Source organism: Saccoglossus kowalevskii, chromosome 16 (genome assembly GCF_978046115.1).
Source record: "Saccoglossus kowalevskii chromosome 16, keSacKowa6.1, whole genome shotgun sequence".
In the NCBI taxonomy this organism is placed as follows: domain Eukaryota; kingdom Metazoa; phylum Hemichordata; class Enteropneusta; family Harrimaniidae; genus Saccoglossus; species Saccoglossus kowalevskii.
Window position 1 is genome coordinate 12,783,067 of NC_140656.1, and position 19,398 is coordinate 12,802,464.

The 19,398-nt window shown below is 36.6% G+C and overlaps 1 protein-coding gene across 5 annotated transcripts; it reads right to left on the reverse strand.

Annotated features, from left to right (window-relative positions):
* Positions 1-7,007: 7,007 nt before the first annotated feature.
* Positions 7,008-9,883, reverse strand: LOC144352351 (uncharacterized). Of its 5 annotated transcripts, none has more exons than XR_013420583.1 (3): positions 9,782-9,883; positions 8,279-8,501; positions 7,008-7,304 (listed from the first exon to the last, which is right to left on the reverse strand). XR_013420583.1 is itself a non-coding variant. In XM_078009431.1 (3 exons), exons 2-3 carry the CDS (start codon positions 8,430-8,432, stop codon positions 7,078-7,080), a joined length of 255 nt encoding a protein of 84 aa, XP_077865557.1. In that variant the 5' UTR covers positions 8,433-8,501; positions 9,782-9,883; the 3' UTR covers positions 7,008-7,077. The 5 variants fall into 5 exon arrangements, 4 of the variants coding, with proteins under 4 accessions (XP_077865557.1, XP_077865556.1, XP_077865555.1 ...); XM_078009431.1 differs by having other exon boundaries at positions 8,405-8,501; XM_078009430.1 differs by having other exon boundaries at positions 8,301-8,501.
* Positions 9,884-19,398: the final 9,515 nt, after the last annotated feature.

Sequence of the window (19,398 nt, forward strand, 5' to 3'; positions counted from 1 at the left end):
CCAATTGATAGAATTGTATAGATTGTAGAATTGCAGTATTTGATTATGACTCCAGTGGAAAATACTATACCTACTTATATTTGCATCGGATACCAGAATTATCAGGATGTTTGTGACCACCCCCCGGCAGCCCGAACCAGGCTTCCTGGGATTACCCCAATAACATCAACATTTTTAGTTTATCTAGTACATGTAATCACATTTGAAACCATTTAGAAGTCTGTTTCAACATGAGGAATACTCCTCCAAAAAAGGTATTTTAGTTTAATCTAGGAGAACTAAATTTCGTAATGTTTGCACACCAAGTTGTCTGTGTGTGCAGCCAATCTTGTCACAATAGCCTTGTGATTTAAATATCCAGTCTTAAACTTTTGTGTGCATATTAAATTTTGTTAATAGAATTGTTAAAGGCCATTTACTAGTAGTAGACCAAACTGGAGAACGGTGATGCTCATTTGATGTGCCTAAAGCATTGATTATGTTGTGCTGTCTCATGCATGACTGAATCCCTCTTAAACATAAACATAAATAAAGGACAAAAGTCAAGTCAAATAAAAACTGGTTTCTAGCAGTATGAGCAAGTCAGTCAATGTCACAGGAATCTTGTGGATTAGATTTATTGGTAATTCTTTGAGTCTATGACGCAGCCACTTGTGGCTGCTACTAATGGTTTAATGCATCAATTTCACCAAATAACTGGAAGATCAAACCTGAATTTCTGTTTCTACTGGAAATGAGCCAGGGGCTCAACTATACTTTCTTTTTCAGAGGTGCTGAGAGATATTCAATACCAACCATGGGAACACCTAGTGTGAGTAACAATACAACTGTACCGCTAATCATCAACAAACTGGAAGCAGAAAATGTAATGTTTCAATACCTCTATCGTCATATATACCAGCTTTCATAAGACAGAATATAGTGCTAGCACCACTACATTCAGTATTTCTAGAGCACAAGTGGGGTGAAAACAAAATATTGAACATTTTATTATGGAGAATGCTAACAACTTGGAAGGTGGCTGACCAAAATCTCTAGATGATTGAAAAACATATTCCCTCATGGCACTATCTTGCGCGATTGATATGGTTTTCTGTGTGACACGCGCATTCGCTGGACTTCCCAGAACAGGTTTCATTGCTTAGGTCCCTTATATGATAGCAAACCTTTTGCAAATAATGGTAGACAAAGTATACTCGTGAAATAACTGACAACTAATATTGAGGTGGCTATCACATGAAATGCATGTCACAATCAAGGCTATCAACAAGCCACACTGAACAAGCGCCCGATCAATCAGAAGGCTGCCTTGACTGAGCAAGTCTCCACTAATCACACAATTTGAGCCTGGGAAACCGACAGACGTTGACATTGTAAAGATGGTCACGAGCAAGGTTCTAGGATCCGTGGTACATCGTGGCCATTCCAGGATGTAAACTCGTTCTTACAATTAACTAAAAACAACATTAGTATATTAAGCCCATTTTATATGATATTTCAATCGTGTGCATGTGACGCAAAACTTAATATATTGCCAAATATTTTGATTTCAATTATTTCCATGGGATAGCAAATTTAGTACATTATGGCATTTTACGTCTGTCAAATAACGGCCAAATAAATGCGTGGAATCATTAATTACTAAGGACCTGGCGTAGAGTTGGAAATTACTCCAAATAAACAAATGTCCAATTCGGGAACAGGATAACAGTATATTTGGTTATTGATGAAATAGTAGGGCGCCACCAGACGGTCTGGCTTCGTAAGTGCGTCGTGTTTTTCTCATAAAGTTGACGCTGATTGTGCACAAAGGAAGCCGCTCATTCCGCCATTGGATGGTGGCATATCGTGTATGTGGTGTTTACAAAGGGGTTGTAGATGATCTGTGGTACATCGTGACCACTAATAAATTGATTGGTTGTCCAACTGTGGGCGTGTCTTTTATTTCTGTGTTAAATGTGCAACACCAAAATCCCGCCATTTATTTTTCATGGTTGTTCCAATAGTCGTCTGCACCAGTATCGCGAGTTCTAAGTTTGGTTTACTATGTTGGCCGCTCGACACCTTATTCACCACCTCTTTCTCGGTACCGACGCCCAACTCGGCGTCCTGGGGAGGAAATCTACTCACCTCGATACCTCTCCTTCCCGGAAACATGCTTTCCAATACGAGACTGATTTTTCTATAAGTTCGGCCATTTAAAATCATATTCTGGACAAGATTTGTATCAATTAAATGGTCGGCTTCCATTGCTGCTCCAAATAATTCAAAAAATGGCAGCGCAAAAACCGCGCAAATTCATTTTACCGCCTATTTTTAGCGGTTTTCACACCGACACCAATTAATTCCGTTACCCAATGGCCGAAGCAATTTCACATCGTTAGACACGCCCCAAAACAGATGACGAGATTTGACAGGATCGGCTAATGCGCATGCGTATAAAACAGCTGGTACTAATATCCTAATTTCCCAATAACTTATTTTGCACTCGTACAATGCAAAATACATATTTGATTAGGTTGGTTGGCCATCAAGTACCATCCTATGGCACCCAATTCATATATCACCAATACCATAGTACAGAGTTATGTTAACAACGAGTCAAAAATAAGACTAATATACTAAATTTTTATTTAATTAATTGTAAGGATGAGATTACATTGTGAAATGGCCACGATGTACCACGGATCTTCTAGTCCTATGCCTGCCAAACACTTTTGAAATCTTAGGAGGTAAACTTTTTGGAGGTGGTATGACCTAAGCATCTCGCCTCACTCTCTTGGGTCATGCTTCACTTGATGTTCATTACATATCAGTAATCAGCTGGTACAGGTTACGGAAAATAAAAAAAGTTCCATTTACAGTAAAAAATGTTTTTTTTACACTTTACAGGTAAAGCGAATTCCTTATTACATTTAACATTTTTATAATATACTTGTGTATATAATTTGTGTTTAAGAATCAAAAATTGCGTACGAATTACGACATTTAATGTTGAAAGTGCATTATACGCTTACAAAAAATAAGATCTTTGTACAAATTCCGGACGAGTAAAATAGCTGATTACATTTTACACCTTACATGTCTACGAATTTACGTTTTTTATTTATTTATTTAGTTAGATTTAGTTTGATGATTGAACCGTCTTCAATACACCTACCAGCAACATTCATGTTGCTGAAGGCAAGTGTGACACTATAGGTGTAAGAGACCTATTGTCTTTCCACACCCACTAAGTTTCAGCCTACGTGTATTGAGGTGATGATCTAGCGTCGTTAGATCTAAAATGCTCACACGTATCTGCATGTACTGATTCACCTTGAATGTCGCCGATCGATAAACTTTATGATTCAGGGCACAAAGTATCAATTCAATGTTTAAAGCCTGCCCTGTCTATTCACAAAATTATCTGGAACACAAGTAGCAGAATTACACAGTTGTCCGGAAATGTGTACCCATACTTACTTGGTAGCTAGCTCTTACAAAATCAGCAGGAAATGATATTACAAAAAAACAATTCAATCTTGTCAAGTACCAAAATCGTTCCTAGCCCCCACACAGTAGCTTGCCGTCCTTGCTAGTGTGATGAATTTGTTTGCACGTATCTGTTGATCGACTTATTTAGCTGATTACTAGTGAATGCCTGTGTTATATCTGTCATCATTTAGGCTCATGCGAGGTTCTGAACGGAACTTGGTTCAGTGATTTGGAACTAATTACGATATAGCCGTCGCTATCCGGACTACTATTTCTGACAGTTGGTATTCGCAGTTATTAATATAGTGAACGATTAATCAAAAGATATGACGTGTTCAGTACTTAGTGAGATTGACTTTATGATTGAAGGTTACGCCCTAGAGTCGTTATACTTCTTTGTAATTGGTTAAGGTTTTGAAAATGAATAAAGATTTTTTAGTTGGTCTTGTCGAGTACACCACGACAGACGCAGTCTAAGAGAGTCTTGGGTCAGCCTTGCGATAGTCTTGGGGACTTTTCCCCAAGGCGCTGTGTCTTATAAAGTGCTCGACTGGCCGACTAAAGACGAGAGTTGAAACGTATTTTGTTGTGTGCGTCTATTTGACTGTAAAGTTTAAGTGACTTTCCCGACCCCGTACCTCAAGGGTACGAGATATAGAGACAGAGATTCCTCCCTGACACGTGTGGAGAACCCCAGAGGAGAAGAATTTCCCCCTCATACTAGCACATTGTCCATTAAGCATTCTTTTTATAGTTGAATACGATTTTACTTAGCTTCTTCGTCCTGTACTTTGTTTAGTAATTCGGACTTCCCAGATTGCGTAAAAACGGATAGTTTCGCGATTTTCACTCGGAAAATGCCTGGCCAAATCATATGCTGAGGGACGGGCGCATAGGTATGTGCACTGTAACTTGCAACAGATGAATCTAAAAGCTTCGGCAATCAAACAAAAAATAGTATGCTTATTGAAGACATATTTGTCGAGTTCGGAGGACTAGTTTTTTTTCCGATAGACCACTGGGAACTCACTTGTGGGTTTATTCATTCATATTGAAACCGAATTTATACAGAAATTAGTTAAATACAATAACAACAATAAGCCAAATCATTTAACTTTTACATTAAATTTATACGACGGTTTACTTTTCATTGACAATTCTTTGTTTTTGACTCTAAAGTCCAGTTTTCTGCCAGTCTATATATGACAAAAGAGAACATTTTAAATGTATTATAAACTCTTGCCCGGTGTATGTCCCGGATGTCAAATAGTAACTATTGGATTGGGACTCAGAACGATATATGGCGGGTGCCACAAGTGGAGTAGGATGTTGTCGCTCAACACTAACTTAGATAAACAACGAGGTTCATATATCTTTTACTTACCGATTTGACCATGTACAAGTTGATGGATTAACTTCCATCCTGAAACGACTTTCCGCACTATTTGATATACTATTTCGCACTGTAACTAATGCCAGTAACTCATTTGCATATAACATCAACATTGACATGTCAATCAAAAAGCAATGTAAACAAACTTTTAGGAATTTTAATCACATACGCGTGCCTCATTTCCCTATACTTTAAAATCGATTTTAAGTATGTTCCAGCATTGACAATGCTCCGAAATTTTAACACTATCTAGCCAAGACTGTCTGGGTAAGAAACGGCAAAAAAAATGCCCAAGAACCTGAATCTAAATCTTAACTACATGCATGTATATACAACGTGACACGTGTCCATTTCTATTACGTGACTAGTATCGTTGAGGTTCTTCACAAACATGCACGTATTTTTTATTATTTTGCACAAAAAATAATGAAAGAGAATGCTGATTGATGATCAGTTGTTACAATTGTTGCAATTTACATTGCTGTTTTCCTAACAACATTACTATTCAGTTTTTCGAGCAGTATTGCTTATCAACTAATCCGACGTAAACAAAATATTGCAACAATGTACTAGTATCCATATCCCAAGACTGAGAGGCACCACAATTTCAGGACACCTGGCATATTCCATTATTATTCCAGGGACAGCAAATTAGTCAATGCAAACACATCCGGCAAAATAAGTATTTTGACCTGAAATAGAACCAGCTTGTTGAAATCATTTTATTTTGCAAATTGCAGATCACGTGGATTTGTTTCCTTTTTCACAAGCTGCTGGGAATATACACCCAACCCACGCATTTAAGATAAATTATTATCCCCCACACAGAAAGGGCTACTCCATTGATGTTTATGCTTGCAGACAGGCAGACAAACAGACAGACGTACGCACGTGCTTATTACCTACTTACATATTAAAAGACATACTTGTATACTTCACTTGCCAGTAATAACGCATTCCGATTCATTTCTATCTACGCAATATGTTTTGTCGACCGCAGCAGTCACACATCCAAATGAAAACTAAATGAAGTCTAATCGTAACAGTTTCAAATATAGTTATATTTGTAGTAATAATATGAGGTTATCACGGGGATACCTCAAAGTATGCACGAAGACAGTACAGCTGCAGTATTGACTGAATCGCAGCGGATGCGCGCACGAGTGCATACTTTGAGGTATTCTCGTAATAAACTTAATATTATACATCTTTTCCTTCTAAGGATACATCATGGGAATGCCGAAATCTAAAATGTTTATAACACAATCGGCGAACTTCTTTGTGTGGAGTCCGGTCAAATTTTGGTGGTAGCCATGTTTGTTTTTATTATTAGAGGACGCTTACGCGCGTAATCATTCTATAATTGGAATTCGCATTTCCTAATATACCCGTAAAATACCGGTACTTTACGCTGTAACTTATGGTGTCACGGTATAATAATTATTTTTTTCTTACTGAAACCCAATTTTATATTAAACTGGAATGGAGATTGGAGTGGCAAAATTTCAAAGCAATGTAACATTATGCGTGGTGTATTATGCAGAAAACTTTCCGCTATGTTCAGTTATCAATTTAGTATTACAATAGTAATAGTATTACAAATACTATTACGCCAACGTTAAATTAACTAAAGTGATAAGGCTTCCAAAATAAATCTAAACATAACAAACTTAACTAGTAACTTCACAAATGTTGCCTACTTGTTGGCAGCATAAACGATACTCGGACACCGAATATAGACGAAAGCGAAATTGACGACTAACATCGTACAGAGAAGGCACAACACGAAAAACGGCCGCGAGATAAACAAACGAGTGGAAGCACTGAAAAAATCCTGAGGAACTAGTCTAAAGAACGTTACTTATCAATACACACATCATACGCAAAATGACAATAGACTTTGAGGTTGTTTTTTTGAATAACAACCTCCAACCCAGGCGATATTTAAGGGAATGGGCGATATTATAGACCTGCCACACTTTTGGCATGACATCGGGAATAACACTCGACTTTGTCTCGTGTAATTTCCGATATCATGCCTCGAAATGACGTTTTGTTGGTACGGTCGTGATATCATCCCGTGGCGAAGCCGAGGAATGATATCACGACCTACCTCCGAATAAATTACACAAACAGGTTAAACGTTTGTTGCACATTTATTGTTTTCAATCAAATATTATGTTGACACATTATACTGCTACACTTGATCAGATATTTCCGGTAATAGTAAACACGTGATTGTTGTAAACAATTCTAGCTTCAGCGTCTTGGGTGTTTAGTTTATGGATTTCAATATCCGCAGGAGATGACGTGTCGGAAAATTCATCAAGGTCGACGTTTACTTGTTTGGAGGTTGTAGCAGCTGCGGTATCATTCAACATATCGCTCACTTTCTTCTCCTGGTTCTGTGTTGTACGTTTATAACTGCAAACACCTGTAGATTAAAAAACAACATTGTCAAGATAATTTAAACTTAATTAAGTTTTTCATGTGATCATGCATTCATTTAAAATTCTTTGAAAAATCAACAAGTAAAAACGTGCTTTGCTACTTTCTTTAGTTAAGTTAGTTTACAGTGATAGCAATATACTAATAAAGTTCAAGTTTGGTTAGCTTCTACTGAGCAGTGTCCTGTTCGTTGCATTATGAGTTGCTCATCAACACAATGCTCATAAAGACTGGTCGCGTGCGTAGCTGTGGCATGTAGACTATGGTTTGCTAAGTTTCCAACGATTCCAGCAGATCGGAATAAATCTGGCACTACGAGTTGAATAGAATTGTGACCCATTGGCTGCTTAGTAAACCATATCTTGTCGGATTCTTCGTATTTACGTCGGGGTTACAGGTATAATGCTTTTTTGTTTTCCCTCGGGTAGGCAGAGTGATGTGTACTTCTTGTACATTCTAATATGGCATTGTTGGGGGTTTTCAGCATTTGCATAATGCATTGCCTCCTTTCGATGCTTCAGACCACCTTGGTTGCTTTTCGACACGTCTTCCAAATACTTCAAATAAGGCGTTTCACACGGTGACTCGTGTAATGTGATTTGGGGTGGGTCAAAACGTAGAGCTCGATGTTCCATTCCGCTTCTGAAGGCAAAGTGTTTAATTTAGAAATACCACAGTGCGAACAAGAACCCGGGGAGAATAGTCTCCCAGCAGCTTCATTTTCAACAGTAACGCAGTTTGGTTTTTGGTAATTACCTCAGCTTGTTTTGTTTTTGATTCCAACCCCAAACTGGACAATCTTTTCATTTCTGAATCGAGTACTTGACGAAAACCTTGGAATTCTTTATCACTTAGAACATTTAGAGGCGTTTGCAGCTCAGAACAACGGTAGCTTTGCAAACCCATAATTAAAGATAACAATGTTTTTGAAGGATAACAATTTCCATCCACTTTGCGCACCTCTAGAAAGAATTTACTTAACCAATAAGCCAAGTCCACGACGGGCATTGCTTTGATAGAGTTGTTAATTCCAGTCGGGTGTTATTTCGTACCATCGCCCATTCATTAAAAGTACGCAGAGCTCACATGTTCCGTCGCCTTGTGTTTTAGGCATTGAATCCTTAGCGACGGCCCGTACAGCAGAATCAGATACCGGGTCGCAAAACTTTCTACTCTGGATTTCCTGCAATATGATAAAACAAGTTTGCTTTTTTAATACAGGAATTAGACAAACCAGTAAATTGTAGTCATTGCAGTGATAAAATACTTACTTGTGGAACAGTACCCGGTTCAATATCGACATTTATCAAACCCGAGCTGATTCAAATATTCAGCTGCCTGCGTTGCTTCTATTAGGTCATCGTCGTAAACGTCCGAGAAAGTGGGATATGCTTCCATCTCTCCACGATGCACGTCAATGAGAACTGGGGAAAGTTGGCCATGTGCGATTTTGCATTTATAAGCCTTCGGCGTCGGTCGATATTATAGATATCACCTCAGTAGTCATGCGATATCTCACACATTAAGTTATTAATATTATATTATATTATAGACAAGCATTCAAGCTCAGAGTGACCCACTTGTTTTTCGCCGAACACTAGCCTATGGAGTATTATTTTCTTCTGTCAACCAGACTGTAACGTTGACTCTCAATCAAAACTAACAGTGTAGTGTGTACACATTTGACGTAGTGTGGGCATGACATTTGTCACAAAGACCATATTCAACGCCACGTATAAAACTATTTAAGACATATTTATGATCTGTGCCATATTAATTGTAAGTGTCTCCATAGTCTTAAATAGAAATAATATAGTACTCAAAATCCTACAAAACAAAAACAGTGAGATATAATGTCCAGAGCAAATGAAATGTATAGTATTTCTTCATTAGAAAAATGTGAAAAATATCGGGGGAACTCGAAACTGTCGCAATAATAATCACTGTCGCACTAGAAACTGTCCTTATAGCATCAATAGCTGACATTATCAATAATTGTGCACCCTATTTCATATTTCATAGATGGTTTATCATTATTATAAATTATTTACTATTTCAATAAGGCTGGTCAATTATTTTTCAAAAACGAATAATGTCATTACTACCTAAAAGAACACATAAAGTCAGATAATTAATGTTATACAGTTTAATTCAAGGTATGTCGAATATTAATTTGCAGATTTTGGTTAAAATGGTGTTAGTTTACGGATTTTTTTTCAAAAATCTAACTCACGTTTAGAAATTTTCAAACACACGGACTTCATGACAAGAAGTTCAACACTTTAGATTCACAACAAAAGACAACCTAAAGTATTTAGTTCACTTGTCACACACAACACTGTGTACACACCACAGTAAAGTTGTTCCTTATGATCATATTTAGAATAAATCTACATGTTGAAAGTATACTAACCACTCAATGAACAAATTCATGCAAGCCAAGAAAAGATATATTCAACTTACCCGACGAAGTTTCACGAATGTAATCTTGTGGACCAGACTGAATTCCGGTGTACTTACCCAGACAAGCGACTATGTGAACGACCATAGAACAACAAAGACATACCCCCTATCGTACTGATAATTTACTATTTACACTATGTTATAGAAAGGTTCACTTCCCAGTAACCCGCCTGTCTCCAAACAATAGCCTCTATAAATACTGATGCTGACTAAAGCTCTATTGATGATCACATGACTAAGCTTACATAGTCTTGTTCCTCATGGCCGCTAACGTAGACAAAGCTCTTTTGATTGTTGTGCTCACTTGTGTTGCTTATATTATCAAACTGTATTCAATGATATATAATGCTATATTCGACTGAATAGTGCCAGCGTGGATATTGCACCCTGAGGGAGTGAGCACATCAGTGAAAACAGCCACTATATAAATTTGTGTTTTGAAATTCGGGTATATCGTGGATTTGCTGTCATTTTTTTTATTTGGCACATATACAATATAGAATACAAATCAATCACAATTCAACTTACAATCAGATCCAAGATTACCAAATGGCCCACTTTTTTTAAAAGTGTAATAGATGATTTAGGGTAATATGAGTGAGTCTAGATGTCATATCACAAGTATGTTGAATAAATCGGATATCCCTTGACATGCATTTGAAGCTCTACATTCTAAAAGCCACTACAATCGCTGTTCCCATGTATAGCATAAGACCTGGTTCTTCTCAAAGCAAGCAACACGAAAAATATAAATATTTGAAATGTGATTATTACACTTTTGCTGTTTTATACAGTAGGAAATATTTGCCTGAAGTAAAGCTGCTCAAAAAGATGTAAATAAGAAGTTCAAGTACAGATTCCATAGGTAGCCATGTATCAAAAGAAAATTTGGAGACAGAAAGAGGACTATCGGTTCTACTAGGAACCGAAGGCTCTATGATCATCCTTTTTATGGATGTTTGATCTGTGCAAAGACCATTTAATGGTTTAATAACCATTTTTCTTATCTGGGTTTTGTGAACATCAACATAAAATAAACCTCACGTACACTTAAAAACTAGGATTACACTATAAAATGGTGTGTGAAATGGCTTATTGTATTACCACCAAATTCGTCCATTCGGAATAAAAGGTCTATTAAACAATTAAAACATATGTAGAAATTACTTAATACAACAAATGTATGTAGTCACAGCCTATGATCCGCATTGTTTATTGACTAAACTTAAGCTGATAAGTTGATGTCATTTACTATTGCTACACAATTCAGTAGGGCTGTAAAAGGGTTAATTATTCACTGGGTTTTAATCTTGCTTATTTCGCTGACTGGAAAATGCGCTAAATTAAAACCCAGTGAATATGTACAATTTAGCATAGAACACATTTACCTAAATGATAAAACCGTAAATTTAAGACCCACTGAATATGCTTGAAATGGTAAATCAGTGAAATTTAAACCCAGTGAAAATTAATCATTTTACAGTATATTGATATGGATGCAAGCATCATGTGACTTCTGATCATGCAGGTACAATATAATCTTTCTGATGCACAATCAAATGGTTTCTTCAGGAAACACAAATCACACAAAAAAATACTTTTACCCTCCCCCACCATGATATATTATGTATTGTTTTTCATTAATTTAAATATTAATATTTTGTATTTAAGACTGTCGCTATTTTTTACCTGACTTCTAGGTATTTAATTATATTTTCCCATTTGTTAACAAATATTTCGTGTTTGTTATATTATTCTGTGATTGATTTTTCTAGGTTAAAGGGTTGTTTTACTCTTTCAATGAATAAGTTTAAGTTTGGTTAAGAATTATTAAATCTCGCAATATATAATTCGTATTTCCCAAGTAGAATTAAGTGCTTCCACAGGGCTTGAAAGTTACTTTTGCCACCAAAATTAAAGATTACCTCTATTATAACGTCTGTTATACTGAAACCCGCGCATTTTTTCGTTGATTGTTATCTGTTTAATTTGTTTCCAGTTTTCCTGCCATTCAACATCATCTGTATATTGTTTACTAGCAAACGTGCTTAATGCAGTGGCCTTTTCAAATTTTGAATTTGATAAAACATTGTAGTAGTCATTACATTTGAATTTGCTATATTGCTTATAGTTTTCTCAAATAGGTCTCGTCTCCTTTGGCGACATACGCCGTTTTAATGCAGGTTTAAATTCTGTAGGAATTGCGGACGTTAAACCATAACATATAATAAAATCTTACTTGATATTGAATTTAGTCTGGAACTGATTGAATGACAAAACCTCCCCATTCTTATCAGTCAAATCACTTACGTACTTCACCCCGTGGTCAAACCAATTGCGGTAAAATATCGATTTTCCATCAATAAGTACGTAATTATTGTTCCATATTATATGCATCCCTGACTTATGTTCGGCAATCTTTTGTGATTTTTGCAACTCTGACCAGTGACTAAGAATTTCACGGTAAAAAATAGGTATCTTGACTGAGAGCGAGTCAATCGAATAATTACAATTCATAAGCAAGGCCAACCCTCCCAATTTATTAAAATAATGGTCTGGAAAATTAGGCCATGATGACTGTAATTCTAATATTCTGTTTATCCACGTTAATTCGAATGCTTTATTCATTAGTTCAAGATCTAAACAGTTAACGCCACCTTGAGAAAAGTGCCCAAGCATGGTATTGTTCTTAATATGTTGTTTTTTTTCTATTCCACAGAAAATTAAATAGATATGCGCCTGCTTCCTTAATATCATTAACTGGTACGGGTATACTATTCATAATGTAAATTAACTGTGAGGCTCCAAAGCATTTGCCCAGTAATGCTTTGCCTTGTAGGATTAAATCCCTTGATTTCCATATCTGAAGTTTATCTTTCATTTTTTTAATTTTTGTCCAAAAATTTAAGTTTTTCATTTTCGTATTTATCGTGACCTACATACACTCCAAGTACGCCAACGGGACCCAAAGACGGCGATAAGCCCCGTGGAAGCACCCATCCCCCATTCTGATCGCATACTAGAATTAGTTCTGTCTTCTCTAAATTTAAAGTCAAACCGGACTGATTACTAAAATCAGATAAGATGTTTAGGGAAATCTGAATGGATGAGCTGTCTTTAAGTATGAATGTCGTATCGTCTGCATAAGCAGATATTTTTCGCTAGTATCCAGAGGGTAATGTAATACCCCTAATACGTTCATTATTTCTAATATGAATTAAAAGTAGTTCTATCGAAACAACAAATAGAGCAGTGGACAACCTCAAACCACCCAGTACTGGCACCTTTGTTCAAAACGCAACATTGAATGTTTGTATAGAATGTTTGTACCCATTTTATTAATGAAGCCCGAAATTAAATGCGTCTAAGGCTTTATACATAAATGACCATTCCAATGAATTGAATGCTTTAGTATAGTGTAGAAATAATAGTGCACCTTGGTTACCAGTTTCTTCGCACCATTCGATAATGTCACAAATTAGACAAATATTATCTGTAATACGTCTGCCTTTTTTAAAGGCTGACTGATCTTAATGGATAATAATAGGTAATACTTTCTTTAGTCTTGCTGCTATACAGCGGCTTGCAAGCTTATAATCTATATTTAGTAGGGAGATTGGTCTCCAGTTATGTATATGAAGTGGGTCTTTTTCAGGCTTTGGCAATAAAGTAATCACTGCTTGTCTTTGTGTTGCAGAGAGAGAGAGAGAGAGAGACATTGTTGTAAGTATAATTTATGCACGCAAGAAGACAATCACTGATATTTTTCCAAAATCGCAAATAGAATTCGGGCGGAATTCCATCACAGCCGGGGGTTTTATTCGTAGGACTACTCTTAAGAGCTTCAAATAACTCGTCTTTAGTAATTTCTCCTTCGCAGATATTTGATTGCTCATGATTGAGCCTTGGAATATGAGCAGTTTCAAGGAAGCTATAACTATTCTCATTAATTTCCAAATTTCGTTTGGAATATAAATTCTCGTAAAATCTTGCAAGGTGTACAATGTTTCTTACCAATACCAATTTACCCGTGACCGAATAATAGACCCCTGTATTTGTTGCGCAATCAACTTTTCCAGTTCATTTTTCACTTGCTCATATTGCAGCAAAATGCTTTAATCAAGGGTTTCATCAATACGCTCTTCGAGTTGTTGTAATTTTTTATTTAAGTTGTTCTCGTTGTTACGCAGATTCCTTTGCTTGTTTTTACTATAGATAATGGTTTTCTCTCTGATTTTGAATTTTAAATATTCGAATGTTTGTTGAGCATTGTAACTCAAAATGTGACACTCTCTGTACTGAGCATCAATTTGCGCGTTATAAATTTCACCGTTTAAAAGGCTATTATTAAACTTCCAAAATCCGGGGCAATCCGTGGTTCAGACTAGGCTAGCTCTGCTATCTTCTGTTCCCCTTTACTCATCTTTCTTTATGTTCCTCGTATATTCAAATACGTGGAGCATTATTCATTATGGGTAAATAAATAATTATTATAAAGTAGAGATACACACCTATCTGCTAATAACGATAAATGGTTTTGGGTAATAAATGTCAAGCCGAGATTGCCCTCGCGGGAAGGTTTTTCAACTCCTGGCAATCAAAAAATACTTCATACGACCAAGTACTAAAAATATATGGATCTTCAAACATCTTCTCATTATAGTCAATTGCCCAATGATTTGGTATAATTATGGTGTTTGTGGGAATATCATGGCCCCCAGCCGAGGTTTCACGAGCAGTGCAATGAAACACACTCGGGGGCAAAGGGCTGTGCATGCGTAAAGCTTGGTAAATAGCTGCTTCAACATACGGCAGGTTTTGCCGGTCACTGTAGACTGGGAGTCAGTCACGACCAATAATCTCATCCAGTTCTTGATGGATCTTTGATCCATTTATACCATATACCAACAGAGAGTTTGTGTAAACAGGCGTACAATACAATGTAACTTACCATAACATTTACTTAATTTGGTTAATGATAAATGTGGACTTGACCCAACTTCCAGGATATTACCAATCAATGGCCAGCCCTTTGGCCTATTTGGTAATAGTGATTGAGACGACTTTTTCCACAGTAACCCAATACAGATTATTACCATAGCTGTCAGTGTAAAAGTGATCATGGCTGTGATCTGCAGATGATCTGTAAAATAGAAATGAATTCATTACAATTAAGTATCGATCAGTATTTAACAATTTAAATTGGATTAGTTGGTGTTTTCAATCAAGGTTCGTGGGCACTTGGAAGTGATTTTTTTGTGCTTTTTCTTACCCAGACAGTCTTGGCTAGATAGATGCATTTCGGAGCATTTTCAATGCTGGAACATACTGAAAAATCGATTTTAAACTATTGGGAACTGAGGCACGCGTATTTAATTGACATTCCTGAAAGTTTGTTTACATTGCTTTTTGACTGACAAGTCACTGTTGATGTTATATGCAAATGAGTTACTGGTCTCAGTTACGGTGTGAAATAGTGTATCAAATAGTGCGGAAAGTCGTTTCAGGATTGAAGTCAATCCATTAACTTGTACATGGTCAAATCGGTAAGTAAAAGATATGTGTGAGATATCGCATGACTACCGAGACAGTATCCATAATATCGATCGACGCCGAAAGCTGAGGTCGATATTATGGATATCGTCGAGGTAGGAATGCGATACCAAACATACACAACGAGAGGATGTCCCTCTGTTATAGAGAAATAACCCTTAGAACCTAATAGAACCGTTCAAAACCTTTTGTAATGAAGCAAGTGGGCGATATCAGCACTGAGTTTTAAAATGGTATAGTCCCCTATTGATACACAGATTTTGTGGAATTCGTCATTCTCACCTGGATGCATATTAGTTTTATACAACCAATCAAGCCACGGACATTTGGTATTCACATATTGAAGTTGTTTGATTGGCCACATAATATCGGCTGAATGTGCGTATAAATGCAAAATCACACATGGCCAACTTTCCCCAGTTCTCATTGACGTGCATCGTGGAGAGATGGAAGCATATCCTACTTTCCGACGATGACCTAATAGAAGCAACGCAGGCGGCTGAATATTTGAATCAGCTCGGGTTTGATAATGTCGATATTGAACCGGGTACTGTTCCACAAGTAAGTATTTTCTCACTTCAATGACTACAATTTACTGGTTAATCATATTCTTGTATTAAAAAAAAAGCAAACTTGACTTTACATGCAACTTGTTTTATCATATTGCAGGGAACCCAGAGTGAACGGTTTTGCGAACCAGTGTCGGATTCTGCTGTACGGGCCGTCACTAAGAATTCAATACCAAAAAACACAAGGCGACATGTGGGCTCTGTGTACTTTTAATGAATGGGCGATGGTACGACTGGAATTAACGACTGATGGAAATTTATGACTGTATCGAAGTAATGCCCGTTATTTGGTTAAGTAAATTCGTTCTAGACGTGCGCAAAGTGGATGGAAATTGTTATCCTCCAAAAACATTGTTATCTTTGATCATGGGTTTGCAAAGCTACCGTTGTTCTGAGCTGCAAATGCCTCTAAATGTTCTAAATGATAAAGAATTCCAGGGTTTTCGTCAAGTGCTCGATTCAGAAATGAAAAGATTGTCCAGTTCGGGTTGGGATCAAAAACAAAACAAGCTGAGGTAATTACTAAAAACTAAACCCCGTTACTGTAGAAAATGAAGCTGCTATGAGACTATTCGCCCCGGGTTCTTGTTCGCACTATGGTATTTCTACACGTTGCCATCATTAGCAGAATGGAACATCGAGCTTCTACATTTTGACCCACCCAAATCACTTTACAGGAGTGACCAGGTGAAACGGCTTATTTGAGTAAGACCAAAGGCGGTAATGCATTATGCAAATGCTGAAAACCCCCCAACAATGCCATACAAGAAGTACACATCACTCTGCCCACCCGAGGTTAAACAAAGCATTCTACCTGAAACCCCGACGCAAATACGAAGAATTTGACAAGATATGGTTTACTAAGCAGCCGATGGGTCACAATTATATTCAACTCGTGGTGCCAGATTTATTCCGATCTGCTGGAATCGTTGGAAGCTTTACAAACCATAGTCTACATGCTACAGCTACGCACGCGACCAGTCTTTGAGCATATGGTGTTGATGAGCAATTCATAATGGAACGAACAGGACACCGCTGAGTAGAAGCTAACCAAACTTGAACTTTATTAGTATATTGCTATCACTGTAAACTAACTTAACGAAAGAAAGTAGCAAAGCACGTTTTTACTGGTTGATTGAATTTTAAATGAACGCATGATCACATGAAAAACTTAATTAAATTTAAATTATCTTGACAATGTTTTTTTAATCAACAGGTGTTCGCAGTTATAAATGCATAACACAGAACCAGAAGTAAGTAAGCGATATTTTGAATGGTACCGAAGCTGCTACAACCTCCAAGCAAGTAAATGTCGACCTTGATGAATTTTCCGACACGTCATCTCCTGCGGATATTGAAATCCATAAACTAAACACCCAAGAAGCTGGTGCTAGAATTGTTTACAACAATCACGTGTTTACTATTACCGGAAATATCTGATCAATTATAGCAGTATAATGTGTCAACATAATATTTGATTGAAAACAATGAAGGTTTAACCTGTTTGTGTAATTTATTCGGAGGTAGGTTGTGATATCATCCCTCGGCTTCGCCACGGGATGTTATCACGACCGTACCATCGGAGTGTCATTTCGAGGCATGATATAGGAAATGACACGAGACGAAGGTCTATAATATCGCCAACTCCCTTCAAATATCGCTTGAGTTGGAGGTTGTTATTCAAAAAACAACCTCAAAGTCTATTCTTATTTTGCGTATGAGGTGTGTATATTCATTGAAAAGAATTATTACCATTCTCTATTGGCAGGATCACTTTCAAGGAAGGCAGGAATTCTTTTCGATATCCAACATTCTCTCACTGTAACGGCGTTCAATGTTCTGTGTATATGAAAATTGGACTGACGTTTACAGAAAAATGGCAGTGTGTTTACTTGCTACGAGTGTTGTTGGTAATGTATCAATAAATGTTTGATTTATGTATTTGTTACTATTATGTAACGTGGACTGTGTCGCGTCATTGATTCAGTAACATTTAAATAAACATTGAGTTCCATAACACAAACACAGCCTATTATACTTGGTGCAGATTATGTTCCATGGGTGAAGGTATTCATGCAGTCGAAACTTCAGTATATGAAGGATGTATCTGACAGGCGTTACCGATTTCTGGAGTCCGAACTTGAACACCATTGCTACAATTGACAGAGAAAAACCCCATGACATTATTGATATGACTTTGATTGAAAGAGAAGATTCAGACATGAAAGCTGATGACATGTACAGCAATGCACATATAATACAATCACTGATAGATTTACTTTCTGCAGGTAAGGTGTAAAATCTAGTGTCGATGAATGTTTCATAATCATGCCATAAACAGTTCATTGGATTAACTTCCATCTTAAAACAATTTTTCTTCCTATTTGACAAAGATGTGTATTGTTACAATCCTTAATAAGTACACACAAAATGACACATACGTCCAATATTAATACGTGACTGTCTGTTCCCAGTCTCGTCAGATTTATTGGCAAACACTCGTATTGTGTTCATTATTGTGCACATAAAATAATGAAAAAAAGAATTCAGATAAAACTGACTGTAATAATTTGTTGACTTCATAGGTGTTGAAACTATCATATCGGCATCTAAATGGTGGTTAATAGAATTGATTCACCACCCAGATATCCAAACAAAAATCCATCAAGAACTGGACGAAGTTATTCCTGCAAACACCATAATTATGTCAAACCATTGGGCAATTGATCATGATGAGAAGGTCTTTGAAAATCCATATAGTTTTAATCCTTAACGATTCATAGACCCCAAAACTGGTTTATTAGTTTCATATAACAATATAAAATTTGCACCTTTTAGTATGGTTCGTCGTATTTGCTTAGGAGAAGTATTTGGTCGTATGAAGTATTTTTTGATTGCTTCCAATATTCTTCATCAGTTTGAGTCATATCACCCCAAACCATTTAAAATCATGGTAAAAAAAAGAAAGTGAGAAGTGAAGTATAATTTTTTTATAATTAACATATTACTTTACATTAAATCAACTTTTGTCATGAATTTAAAAGGACAGTGAATTAATTGCCTTTAGTTAATAAATATACCAGTATAGAATTCTAAATTTATCAGTGTTTACCTTCAATGATGCTCTCCACCATTTACAGAAACTCATTGGTATGAATAGAGACAATAAATACACTTACTGGTCCTAAATTCTTTCCGTAATATCTAGAAAGGCGGCGTAAATAGATCATGATTGGGAGGAAATGAACAATATCGTAGTTAATAGAAAATTTGGAACCTTTGCTTCCTGCGCTGCATGAATCTCGAAGCAGTAAACCAATTTTGCTGTTAGTATTAATACATTAACTACTCCCATGCCTAATAAAACTAACAATAGGTCACAATGTACACCAGATTTTTAAAATTACACATCAGGTTTTACTCCGTCGTGAGACAGGTTAGTTTTACTCTACTGATGCGCATCATCTATGTATATATGTACACATACATACTGTC